We start from the raw sequence: 14,164 nt of genomic DNA, 5'->3' as shown, positions 1-14,164 counted from the left end.
AACGACGAAGTGCCGCTATGTTCTCGTGCTGTTCACCGTGCAGCTTACAGAGGGCTATATTCCCTGTTGAACTCTCATTAAAACCCCTTTCAACAGAAGCAATTACCCATCTTATACTCAAAAGGGATGATATCAATCCGGAAGTCGATGCAGGAGAAGTCACTCTTCCTGAAGCCCTGGGGTTTAGAGATAACACTGACCGGGTGAATGAACCTGCGCTGGTAGGTAGCAAAAAACGATTGGAAGATTTTTTCATAAAAGCAGAAAAGTAACATGTTAGTAATGTAGAAACAAAAATTCACAAAATAGAATGATGGTATATAGTTAACTGAGCTAAAATAATAATTGAGATATAGGGAGAAATAAACGAGCATGATAGCACCTGCTACCACCCCGTTTTAAAGGGGACGCTCATATATAGTCTATCGACCCATCCATCCACGCTCCAGAGCAGTGTCTGCTCGAGTGCTCCTATGGGATATGGTTTGGCAATATGCGACCCGGCTCCGTCCGCCACTTCACACATTCCGTGCGGGACGCCGGAGGCGCTGTTGTTGTTCTCCTCTAATTTGATGGAACATACCCACACAGGGGGATCGGCCAAGAATTGGGGTGCAGAGATATTAGATTTTGAGATGTATAACTACATCGCAAAAATAAATAGAAATAAATAGAAATAAAGTAGGAGAATACTAAGATTTATATGTACAGATTGAAAATTCAAAGCATATTAGCAAGGTAGACGTTTTGTTTCTATTAAGAAGTTTTGAATGGCGTTAAAAACAGGCCTGTGACTGTACCCAAGCATGGTGGCACCGAACGATAATAAAATCTGGCTGCTCAAATTAAGACCCAGCTGTTGTAACGGCTTCTCTAAATACCGTTTTCTCATTTTATTTATTTATTTATTTATTTCAACCTCAAAGGCCCCATTGAAGGGGTATTACATGAGGGAGTGGGCTACAGGGCATATTATTGCTTCGAGTGATGCTTTGAACATTGATGGGTCTGTATGGAGCACGACGTCGGCAGGCAAGTCATTCCAGTCTTTTGCTGTGCGAACGAAAAACGAATATAGATGCGCAGATGTGCGGGCTTGCGGAGGATGGGTTGTCTTTTCGTGGTTCGTGCGGCTGGAGATGCGGTATGCAGGGATGATAGCAGATTCGTGCGAAATATGATAATAGAATTTATTAAAAAGAGATAGTCTTGCGATGCTACGCCGGTTAGCTAAATTTGATAAATGAGCATTGCATTTTAGTTTCGTTACGCTTTCATGATAAGAATATGCAGAGAAGATGAATCTAGCGGCGCGGTTTTGTATTGCTTCTAGCGTGTTAGAAAGATTAAGTTGATTATGTCCCAAATAGCGCATGCATATTCTAGTTTGCGCCGTACAAATGTTACATAGGCTAGTGATTTTAACGATGGTGGTGCTAGACGGTGTGTTCGCCGAAAATACCCCAGAACTCGATTTGCTTCTTTAGAAATTTGAGTTACGTGGTATGTCCACTCAAGATCGTGTGTTAAGTGAAGGCCAAGGTATTTATATGTGGTTACTGCTGCAATTTCTGAATTAGCTATTGGGTGCTTAAAAGGTGGCTCAGAGGGACGCCTGTGAAAAGAAAGTAAAGTTTTTTTCACGTTAAGAGACATGAGCCATTTACTGCACCAAGTTAAAATGCGATCAGTGTCAGATTTAAGAAGTTGGCGATCACTGTGAGTGATTATGGGACGGTACACAACACAATCGTCAGCAAATAGGCGTATGTTAGAGCATATGTCAGTTGGCAGGTCGTTTATATAGATAAGAAAAAGCAGGGGCCCTAGGACTGTGCCCTGGGGTACCCCAGATATAACAGAGGAGTGAGAAGAGCATTTATTAGCGAGAACAAACTGTTGCCGGTTAGTTAGAAAGTTACGAAGCCAGTCAAGTACCAAGGAATTGAGATTAAGCCGTGAAAGTTTCAAAAAAAGCCGCCGGTGGGGAACTTTGTCAAACGCCTTTTCGAAATCTAAGAAGAGGGCGTCCTCTAGAATGTTGTGATCAAGGTTGGAGCTTAGGTCATTAATAAATAGAGCTAACTGTGTGTCGCAAGAAAAGCCCTTTATAAAACCATAGTAAAACGGCGGCAAAATATCAAGAAATGATCTATTGTTTCCGGTTCCCCGCAGAATGCACAGACAGGAGAAAGCGGTAAACCAGACCTGTGCATATATAAATTTAGGGGCGGAATACGACAGCGTAGCCTGGTTAGAGAGACTGAGGTCTCTCTAACCAGTCAGTCAGGAGGCGCTGACGTCCTGTACTACTGCTTCACTTTTTCTACTTCTTTTTCTACTACTTTTTCTACTACTGCTACTGCTTCACACACTTGACAAATTTTATCCGTACAGTCCCGGGATGCAATTGGGTTCTGAAAATTTTCTTCAATCTTCAAGTCATTGCGTTTATGAGGCTGAAAGGATTTTTTTTTCGATAGCATCCCTTGGTATGACTCAGCGATATGTCAAATATATTGGACAACGGGACTCTACCCGGTCAGCTCTCACCCAGCGTGCATGTATAATGACGTACTTCAAATATTGTGGTAAACTCGTATTTAAAAAATATTTCATTAGCTTGAAAGCAAAAATAGCGAATAAAGGACATAAAAATAAGCCTTCTGCTCAACCAATATTTCGCCCTTTGGTTCATTTCCTGTGGCCAATTTCAAACAGCCCCTGCTGTCCACCTGGCTCGTCTCCTGTGACCTCCCGCTTCAATTGCCTCGACACCTTCGTGTCGTATAGACCCGGCTTGGTGTCTTCGAGGTTCGCAGATAGCAGTGAAGGAGTTAAGAAATTGCAAACCGTGTCTGACCATGCTTAATAAAGCTTTCGCACTGTAAATTACCTTCAGCTATCTTCAATTAACAACACAGCATAAACAAGCGCAACTCACCTTTCGCTAGCATAACTGAGCTTAGCTAGCCATTTTTTGTTTTCTTCTTTCATGCTATGCCCTGCCAGGCACTAGCTGTCCTACTGGATACGCTATAACTTCCTAATTAACATGTGAATTTATAAGGCCTTATATCGTGTACATTGCTAATCAAGGCTGCGGCTTCGAAGGTTGCTCAATCCGAGGTACCTCATATTGATGTACGACGTTATAGAACGGGTTTAAAAAACACATTGTCCAGAGCTTAGGACTGTCACAAGACATACAAAAAGCAATTAGCGAAGTCGAAGTTTTTTTTCATCAAAGGGTGCACTTGAAGCATTTATGACAGCATATCTCTCAAATTTTCCCTTCACCTTCCCACAATTAACGATTCTGGCTCCCTCGCTTTCTTTTTAAAGTCATATACCTATTCCGTTTACTTGTGAATACGCGCGTTACACTTTTAGCTTGTATATTCAAAGGCAACTACATAATCACTAAAGAACTCGCAATTAGGAAGTAGACGGGATGCTACGAGCAGAAGCTCCGGCATCCAGACCTCATCGGCTAGCTCGCTTAAGAAACAGCGCACATATCGGAACCGTCGGCCCTCTACTACTAACAATATGTTAGAAAGATTATCATTCATTTATACCTTACACTTTATGGACTTCTTAAATAAGCATAGTTTAATGTGCTATTCGAAAAGGAGCATTACTGGCATAATAAAAATAAAAGCGGGACAGCCAGCATATTCGGCGAGCACAGTCCTCAAAAAAGTAAGTCTAGTAGTGCAAACACACACAGTAGCAACATGTTGCGCAACAAACATTAACCATGGCATCACTTTCATGTCTGGCACGGTTTGGTTGATGTCTGTGTGAAGCGCACAAGGCTGGTATTTTGTAGGCCGCCCGAGCCTTTGAAGTTTCTCTGGTTTACAGACATCTGCTGCTGTGGTCATCTCTGTGTGCTGGGCTCACAATCTCATGGCAGCCGATCAGAAACGACGCCACCATTGTCAGGCACGTAGAAACTCGTACGATGTGCAGACATCACAACACCGCAAATTGAGGGAGAAAACAGTTCTGTAGCTTGTGATTGCACCTAATTATGGAACATTTTTCAATCTCAGTCGGGGACTGAAGAGCGTATTCGCAACTTTTCGTGTACACCCCGTCACTGACCCAATCCATGTTCATGCTCCAAACTGTGCAGAGCAACCAGCGGAGTTATATTTGTAGGATGAGTGGTTAGCAGTCCACTCAAAGAAAAATTATGAATTGATAACACGGGATGATTTGCTGTGTATATTAGCTGTACATTTTTTCGTGTCAGCAGTCGTATACGCACGGAGACAGGGTACTTCCAGTTGATGCTTGAACAGCCTTCAAGAAAGAACAGTATGCGCAAGAGCGGAAAAACTGGCGAATAAACCAATTCAGTGCTTTTCGGCGCCACTAACGGCGTTACTAGAGATCACTTCGTTAATCAATCAACCAATGTAAATTCGTGCACATAGCTGAAATTGTGTGAACACGGGACATTATAAGCAGCTTTGAACAGTACAAATATACAAAACTGAAGTATCGCGCGGACAAAAACTTTAAGCCGGCGTCCAAAGCGCGCCAACATTCTGTAAGCGCCTTTGAGAAAATAGTTCTGTCATTGGTTGCGGATTACGGGACAACACCTACTATAAACATGAAAAAAGAAAAAAAAAGCTGCTTAAACAAAGCCCGCATCGCGGATTGTTAAAAAAAGGTAATTTTGAAAAATACGGTAAAAATTATTTCTTCCATAAGGGATCCCGCCGCTCTCCACAAATATCTTGGTGTGCCTCACGCAACAACAAGCTGCGCCGTCACAGAAAGTCGCACTTTTGCTCGGGATTCATTGATGACCCGGAGGGGCAGGAGAAGGCCTTTGCGAACGGTTCATAGTTACGCACAGCTTCCGTGCATTCGGGCGACACGCGGCGACGGTCACTCCTCTCCCTGCAGGTCACGTGGCAGGCTGTGATGAAGAAGACCTGCTCAGCGCTGTACTCCTCCATTCCCGGGAGGCGCAGGTCCCGATCGTTGCTACGGAACCGGAGGTAGGCAGCGTGCGCGATCTTCAGCGCCGGAAGGAGAGGGAAGAGAGCCGTCACGTTGCTACTGGAAGTGACGTTGGACGAGCAGCGGGCTAGCTCCCACAGGGCTCGCCCGGGAGATCCGATGTTTCGGGTGCTCTCTTCGTCAGTGTTAACGGTGTCAAAAGACGGTGTCCATGGGGTCTGAGACATATCATCGCTGAGCAGAATTGTGAGCGCGTTGATAGTTCGGGCGAGCTGGGAGGGTCCATGCGACGGATACGGAATAAAGCATTGTATTACTGCAGGTTAACATTACTATCTTATAAAAAAACAAAAAAAAAAACAAAAAAAAACAGCGCGAATAAACGGGGACGAAAGGAAGAAACCACAGGAACAAGCGCTGTTTTTTTTTCCTGGTTGCTGCGAGGTCCCCTTCCTTGACGGGAGATTCGGTCGAACCCTTGTTCCTGTGGTTTCTTCCTTTCGTCCCCGTTTTTTCGCGCTGTTTTTTGGATAATGTGTCACCAACTCGCCCGCTTAACTATCCTGTTGAACATTACTATCGTAGCTTCACTTCAGAGTTCTGCCTCTAAGCGATACTTAAATACGTCATCTCAAGTATAGGTGGCTTAAAAACGAACGCGATCACAAAGTTCTTTTATTTGCATTCAGAATCTTCCCAGGGGTCGTGATAGCACTGCTAACGTAGCAAGGGCCAGACTAACATTTGTTTTTCTCATTACGAGCGTCAATGCCGCACAGACATATCTACATCCTCTGTCAAAACTATACTGCCCAGAGTGTTTCTGGAGCTCTCTCTGAGGCGCATAATGCATCGCCAAGGTTTCAAATCTACCTTTTAAGCGAAGGAGCCCAGTGTTTCGATGAGGTACCGGAGATAGTCTCTGCAAAATGCTACCGTGACACGCGTGCCGCAAAGCAACGAAAATACAAATCAAAGCTCTCTCATGCTCTCCTTCGGGAAGCCAGCTTTCCCGTTCCCTGCTCTGGCCCGTCGAGCCGCAGCTATGACGTATTTGTCGAGAACGACATCCATTGGTTCGTCTCGCTGTCTGAGGGTGAAGGATGGGTGTCTACCGCTCGCTGCGCGCTTTTCCCTCGCCACGGCCAGACTGAATCCAGCGAAGCGCGCTCCCTCGCCCATTTTTTTTTTTCGCGCATGCGGAGTGCCACGCCCCACCTCCCGCCAAACGCGGAGGAGGAAGGGGAATTTGTCTTGCGGAGGCAAGACGACCTCAGGCAGGAGAGTGAAAAACATTTGCGAGGGAACGGAACTGGAGAGAAGCACAACAGAATCGGGTGATTGCGGTGGCTGTAACTGCGTTATTAGTTACTCTTTTCAAAAACATTTTGCGGCCTTGCGTTCTGGGGGCGAAGTGTCACAGTCATCGGGAAAGAAAATATTTTCGACCGGAGGGTGGACAGTGGGCTTTTAAGCTCATCCCTGCGAGAATTTGGGCTTCCATGAATATTTTACGAGAGCAATTACACAGCTTGGAAGCAAAAATCTTGCGCGCTGTAATTTTTACAACGGCTCTACACATCACACCACCTATTTTCGCAACATTATGATGCACACGGCGTCGGTACGCTGGAAGGAGGATTAATCACGCATTTCTGTGCCTGTTTCTATTCCACTTACAAATACACACCAAGGGTAGCGCTCTGATGAGTTTAAAATACCAGTTCATTCACTTTCAGCAATGTTCTCGGGGCTGTTGTGAAACTGATCAATGCCAATGAACAGTGCCTTCATCACTGTCTCAGTATGCACATATAATGAAAAATATTAACGTGTTCGAAAAATCATGATACAAATACAGCAGTCCTAAAACAGGAAAGAACCAGTTTAGGAATATTTCGCTCAGACTAGATGATAAAAACATTACACGATACGCATTGCGCATAGTACTATAGTCATTAGTATAGTCGAAAGAACAGTACCATGAAACGATATAGTCTCAGCGCACCGAATACTGCTCTAAAGGTGCTCTTGAATTGCCAAACGGCTTAGGTGTGATTACGCTTGCATGTCATTTCAACGATGAGCTGAAGGAGTAGGGAGGACAGGGTACACATACAAGGCACGGAACAGTCCTGTTCGCTGTTTCTCTTTAAGCTTACATTTTAACTCCTTGATTTAGTAAACAGCCAAGCCCTCCCGTTTTGAGAATGCAAACCTGGTATTAAGGTTTCGCTCCTTCACGTTACCTGCATGGCGTACATGAATCCCAGTCCTCCGTAAGCCATGGCGTCGGTGCCTTCATCGGAGTAGTACGGGGCTGCGAGAACTGCCACGGCGATGGAAATCACGTTCATCACGGGGTTGTATGAAGCCATGTGTGCCGACTGCAATTGGAACAACCGCAGGCTTGCCTGGTACTCTTCACTCCCAGGTGACTTTTGTAGCTGCTCACGACTCTTGCGCCAGTGCTCGAAGAAACTCTGTGCCGTTCCGTGGTCGTGTCCGTACAGGACTTCAAGGCTCCTGTTGGTCATGTATTCTTGGGGTGGCCATATCATAGTGCTGGTGTTCTGAAGTCGCAAGGAGACAGCACGGACTGTTTTCGTGTCCAGGGTGGACCAGGAGCTGACTTCAGCCAGCGCAGTCATATGCAGATTGCTCAAAATTTTATTAACTATAAGCCTGTGATCTTTGGGGAATACGCGGTCGTCGATGCCAGAGAAAAGGAGCATGTACACGGTGGCAGCGTTTATACCGCAAGCCATCGGGTAGTAGTAATCAGACAGCGGGTGCTTCGAGAAGAGGCCTCGTACTGAGCTACTTGCGATGGGTCTGAGAAGCTGAATGAACCACCATGCTGTGTGGAAGGTCACCTCGCGGGCCGAGTACGATTCGAAAAGGACGCGCATCACGTCGAACAGATTGCCGTTGGTGGCGACCAGTGTGTCCTCTTCGGTTAGCTCTGGTTTCACGGTAAATGCGGATTGGAAGGCATCGACCCAGTCACGGGCTTGGAGTTTAGGCACTAATGCTGGTAACTGGCGAATGACCAGAAACCGAGGTTTTGGATGTGTGTCAATGAACGTGAGCGAGAGGTTTCCGAAGATACAGCTCTGAATTTCAACGCTTGCCATTGCGAACTCAATGAATGCGGGCAAGGCTTTTTCTCGAAAGGTGCCGGATAAAAATAGGGCGACGACGGATTCATAGAAGTTGTACTTATTAACCTCTCTGTTGATCACTTTGGAAATGTATGGTGCGAAAGATGGGCTCATGGACACTGACCTTCGTTGGGCGGTGCCATGCCAGGGCTCGACGAGCTCAACGAAGAACCACAATGGCGTGACCCACAGGGCGGCCAGGTTGACCAAAGCCCTCAGCGGTACTGAATAATCGTCTGGGTCACCAAGCCGAGCATCCGTGGAGTCTAGCAGCCATGGGAACAATTCCTTGCTCATGAATTCAATTATGTTTTCCGAATCGTCGATGTCTGCCGTGGTGCCTTCGAGGCGAAGACAAGCGTCCATCATCAGTCTCACGCCTTTCGTTACGGGACGACTGGGGTCTTCGCGAAGGTGTTTCCGTTCCCGTAGCCACTGCGCTAAGCGAAAAAGTGCCGTGGAGACACTAGGCCGAGTGTCGTTATGCAGCCATCCGGAGCACACGAACTGGCCAAAATCTTCGCAGGCTTTTCGGCTGTTGTCTTGTTTTATGCCTAGCCCAAGTGAGTGATCCAGGCAGGCTCTAGTGGCGCAAATTTCAGGAACGGCGCGATGTTTAGTCTTGTTATGGACAAGGTAGAAGAGGATCGTGGCGACCATGGCGGTGACGAAGAGGAAGAATACGATAGCTGCCGTACTTTTGAGCGTGCCGTGTTTTGGCTTACTTGGTCCAGGGGGCGGCGATTTTGCCTGCAGAAGAAAACATTCTTTGTGTGAGCTTTTTTTCAGTTAGTCGCTGATACATTTCGAGAAACAAACGGTTTGTTAAGAGCTGCTGGTCTATGACGCTATGAGAAAACGACTAATCGAGTACGATTTAGAAATTACTGTACACTCATCTTCTCATTGGGGTATTGTTCTTGATTACCTATTGATTGCAAAAATTATGTTGATCACTGCCGCTGCAATATATTTCGCTTCCTCGACAATCGATGCGATGGTGGAAAGAGTACGCCATAGTCAAAATAATGGTCCGAAGTTTATGAACTGGTATTTCATTATTCCGTTATTATGAAGCTAGTAACAAGAACAGCATTTATAACTAAGTCTGAACAAGCCGAACTGTCCAAAGCTATTGTGGCGGAATCCAATTATTTATGTCCTTCGAGTAGACTCGAAGTGAACTTAGGTTGATTGTAATGCTGTACTCTCGACTTACCCAGCCTGCCTGGCTAGCACGAAGCCAGAAAACGTCTATTCGCTGGAGATTGCGTCTTAAAGGACCATATCTGTATGACTTAAGGCATCAGTGCTCAACGACATGAATGTAATAAGCCACGTAGGCAAAACACGTTTCACAATGCTGTCGCAATATATAGAAGTTTTGTCTGTAACAAATCAACAAGCGACTCAAGGGAAGCATCAATACGCTAGTCAACGCTTCGGCAAGGCGACCAGCTGCATGTCAGACCAAGGTGCCCGAACCGTTTTCGAGCAGACTGGGCCTCCCCTAACTGCACTCTGATAATTTTACGCAGTCATATGAGGCGTCAGAAATCATGTGGCCTGAAATGACACCGTCGACCGCTGACACGTTTATGACGACGGGGTCTGAGAAATCTACTACGTTAAAAGGCTCGTCTGCTCGCTCCTTGAGCGCATGTGCTGACGTTCCAAGCAGTAGTGTGAGGTCATATAATTGCTGTCTACAATCCGATCTTCAAACTGAGAAGACCGATTTTTTCGGAAGTGGTTCTAGGTTTGGGTTTTATCCGCTGGAGAGGAACAGCCATTCATGGTACGCGTCCTTATTGAGCAGCAGAGACGAGACGCTGACAAAAGCTGCGCAGAGGCAGCGTTGGTTGGTAATGCCGCCGTACTAACAGTTTGTGGACAAACGTTCGCAACAATCGCCATTATTCTGTGCATTGATCTAGTTATGAGGTTCATATTGGTTATACGAGGAACATTACCTGCAGGCTTAGTTCCTACGGCTGCACCGACTAGCAGTCGCCGTCCACTTCGCACTTTCGAACACAGCGTTTTTTGGCTGCTCCGGCACATCAGGATGTTAGTTTCGATAGCTGCTTGTCAGTTTCTCTCTTTTGGTTCAGCAAATAGATATCTCAGGACTTACGCTCGAACCCGATATGCCTCCGACGAATAAGCCGAGCGACAACCACTACTCCACTCTTTATTTAGATGTTGGTGCGAGCAGCCACAGCTTGTTCGCTTTGACAAGGAACGCGTTGCTATTGCACGACATGAAGTTAGCGCCATAGAAGTTGCTATCTGGTTTTTGTATTAAAATTAGCGGCATCGATTGTTGAAATAGATTATGCATTGTTATGTACATATTACAATATTTGTCCAAGAATTGTGTGGATAAATAACCTATTTACGAAAGAGTGTCATCTCTCATTCTCAATCACCTCATTAGAATATAAGACCGCATATGACTTTCATGACTGCGTTACACGTGATACCTTACACCTGCAAATCCAAATCCCAGATCATTACGTGAAAGGTCACTCAACTATTCCTTGCCTGGATCCTCCGACCATTCCAATATCACGCATGGCCAGATTACTAGACCGGGTTACTCGAAGCTCTATGTTCTGAATTTCTCGGCTTCTCACAATAATCTGGCCCCGCTGTGAGGGCTTCAGTGGTTAGGGCATTTAGCTACTAAACCCAGAAGACGGGTTATAAACCTGGCCACTGCAGTCACTGTTCAGTGCAGGCGTAGAGTGCGATGCCAGCGGAGGTTGATGAATCCCAGGTCGCCAAGCTTTCCAAATCCTTCCACAACACTCCTTTACGGCATCCCCCATGGCGTTGTACCGTGAAGTATATATACGGCAGGCCAAATGAAATCACATAACCTGATTACAATAACAACAATAGTTGTTTCAAAGGAAGGGACAGGAACAGTATCTGTCACATGTGTTTCTGTGAAAACCTGAAACGCTTCGTAAAGAAAGGAAGGAAGGTGGGCATGAAAGCGGGAAGAAAAAGGGGCCGTATTAGAGGATTGAGGAGTAATTTCGACCTCCTGGGGATCTTTAACATGCACTGACTTCACAGAGCACATGAATGCCTCTGCATTTCAGTGCCGGGGGCGGGGTGTTCGGTTCTTTATGATGGCAAATAAAGTTTAATCAATCAATCAATCAATCAATCAATCAATCAATCAATCAGTTAATCAATCAATCAGTCAATCAATCAATCGCCTACATCGGTACGAGTCGCCGACGGTCGGGTTCGAAAGTAAATCATTGTGTACCATTGCCTGGAGTCTGTTGAGGGCTGCCGCTTGATCCACAGAGCTAGGTTTGGACGGTCTCTTGTATAATCCTACAGGAGAAGGAGAGGAATATAATTTTGCAAAAATGTTTCGGCGTCCAAAAGGACCACGTTACATGGCTTAAAAGGTTGCTGTGCTGTGTTGATTTCACGACGCATTAGGAACCAAGGCTATCATGTGCAAGTGCAAAAATATCTTTGATGCTTCTTTGATTATGAAGGCATGAACAAGATTTTTATTAGCCTGCGAAAAGCTCAGCATGCACTTCTCGGGGAACTTGAGCAATGTGCCTCAACGGAGGCATGAAAAATGAGGACGACGGACTTAAGTTCCGCCTCAAGTGATGACGCAAAAGCGTGCGTTCTTTTGTTTCTTCTACTCTTTAGCTACAACAGACCACGAAGCAAGGAGTCAGCAGCCTCAGTAATGCAGATTACAGCACAATGAGTAAAAATACCAATATTCCGGTTATGACGGACTACAACGCGACGAATCACAATCTTTTTTCTTTTTGTAGCTATGACGATTATGACTCAGATTTGCCGCAAATTTTCACCGTATATTACCCACGAGTTTCTGTTCATTTGAACCAAATTTGAATGCGGCGCGCTGCTGTGTTGCAACACAAATTATTATAGAAATATTCCATATACGGCCTCAATCGGGCAGATTTATGCGGGCCACCTTGCCTGTGTGATGACACTGAACACCCGACCATCGATATTTGCTTTGCTTTTGCTGGAGGACAAACCTTTCAGCCTGAGAAAAACCATTACAAAGCTTTCGTCAGCGGTCGCTAGATCATGGACACAGGTGGATACAGCAGAATTTTGACAGTACAATTAACGTCACGTGTATATACTCTCTGTCTAGAGTAAGATTGAGAGGGAGCGCATTTGGCAAGTACTCGCGAATTATGTCTAGCAGCATACCAGTATTGCTCAAGAGGAAAGTATACAGAAGTTGGATCTTACCTGTACGAACCTATGGGGCTGAAAGGTGGATGCTAATGAAAAGCGTTCTACTTAAGTTGACGACAACGCAGGGGGCTATGGAATGAGAAATGGTTGGTGTAAGGTGTAAGGAAGCACGCAGAGTAGGTGATATAAATAACTCAAGTTACTGACATTCAGTGGAAATCGAGAAGAAATGGGCATGGGCAGGACATGTAGTGCGAAGAGAGGAATAGCGATGGTCGCTTAGAGTAACAAATTGGATTCCGAGGAAGGAAAGCACAACATGGGGCAGCAGAAAGTTAGGTGGGCGGATGAGGCTAAAAAGTTCCCAGGGGTCAAGTGGATGAAGCTAGCACAGCACCAGTTAGTTGGAGGAAAATGGGAGAGGCCTTAGCCTTGCAGTGGGTATAAACCGGCAATGATTATGACGATTGTCTGTAATGTCATCATCGCCTGGTCGGAATCCAAAATATAATTAGGTTTCCTGCTCTATTCTCTTTCAAAATACTCTAGCGTGGTGCCAAAACTAAAAAAAAACAACAGCGGTTTTTTGCTAAGTGCCCGTAAATTTTCTTATCTCCATTGTGTGTCCTCCACGAGTCCATTTCTCCTTCATCCCACCTAAATAGCAACTTGCGTTCTTTGTATCTCTGACTGTGGTCTTATTGTGTCCATTAACCTAATATCTGTAATTCACCTTACTTCTATAACACTGCATACAGGCACTGCGGTGACTGGACGCAGGCCACCCAAGGCCATATACTATGGCAACGAGCCAGCAATACCCCTCCAAAGACACTATTGCTAGCTCCCTCAGCGGAGGAATGGGACAAGCTGTTGTCCATCCAAAAAAAAAAAAAAAATCAACGCAACTGGCCCTCGTTACGCGAGCTCAAGAGGTCGCCTCCGACTGGAATCACCCTGGACTCGCACCAGCCCGAAATATTTCCTTGGATTTTGTGGCAATAAAAGTTGTTACCACCAACCCTAGCCGACAACACTGTTCCCAACATATTTTAAAACCGCTTCGTTGCTTCCCAATGTCTTCCTCACATGGTGGTAGCGAAATTTTACACTTTTTACAAATTTTCTCTTGGGGGATACTGGTAAACTGGTAATCATGTGTTACAATGCGCTGAAATTTTAGATATTTTATCCTAGTGTTATGACCCAATGGTCACTATCAGGACTATTTAAATGTACTCGCTTGCAGTATTCCCATGCTTGGCTGCCTATCGTAAACTGCTGTTCCATTACCCCACATTTTGGCATTGCTTTAAATGTCTTCATAATATTTTGTAATCCGCAGTTTTGCATTGCTTGTTTTGCGTCCTCAATCACGCTTTTCAGTTTTTCCTGAAATGTTCAGCACACTATTATAAGAAATTAAACACTACTATACCTTCTAAAAAATATTACCTCCAATCCTTCCAAATTCAGGTGGCTGAAGCTTTCAGTAAGGAAGCGATTAATGCTACTGGAGACATCGCGTCGATATAGAGACCGGTTTTTAAAGATGCGTACGAATTCGTACGTGCGACCCAAATCTATGTTGTCAGACACGGGATCCAAGAGCGCCATCTCTCAGGAGCTGCCCCAGTAAGCAGGCCCTGTCAACTCGGGCATGTGATGTGCTCTCAGACGTCACAGAACCCACCGACCAATCAGCGGCCGACTATATTCACACGCCAACTACAATCTGCAAGAGGCTTGCAAGTGATCTTTCTCTCACAACGCAGAATACTACAACG

At 45.4% G+C, this 14,164-nt stretch overlaps 1 protein-coding gene across 1 annotated transcript; it reads right to left on the bottom strand.

Annotated features, from left to right (window-relative positions):
- Nucleotides 1-4,790: 4,790 nt before the first annotated feature.
- LOC146181074 (endothelin-converting enzyme 1-like) lies at nucleotides 4,791-8,516 on the bottom strand. Its single transcript, XM_084575697.1, has 2 exons — nucleotides 7,236-8,516; nucleotides 4,791-5,258 (listed from the first exon to the last, which is right to left on the bottom strand). The coding sequence occupies exons 1-2, from the start codon at nucleotides 8,514-8,516 to the stop codon at nucleotides 4,791-4,793; spliced, it is 1,749 nt and encodes a 582-aa protein (XP_084431823.1).
- Nucleotides 8,517-14,164: the final 5,648 nt, after the last annotated feature.

This window comes from Amblyomma maculatum, chromosome 8 (genome assembly GCF_055883805.1).
Source record: "Amblyomma maculatum isolate TAMU_Amacu chromosome 8, ASM5588380v1, whole genome shotgun sequence".
NCBI classification, from domain to species: domain Eukaryota; kingdom Metazoa; phylum Arthropoda; class Arachnida; order Ixodida; family Ixodidae; genus Amblyomma; species Amblyomma maculatum.
The sequence above is the reverse complement of the archived record's forward strand: the minus strand, read 5'-3'. Positions and strand labels throughout refer to the sequence as shown.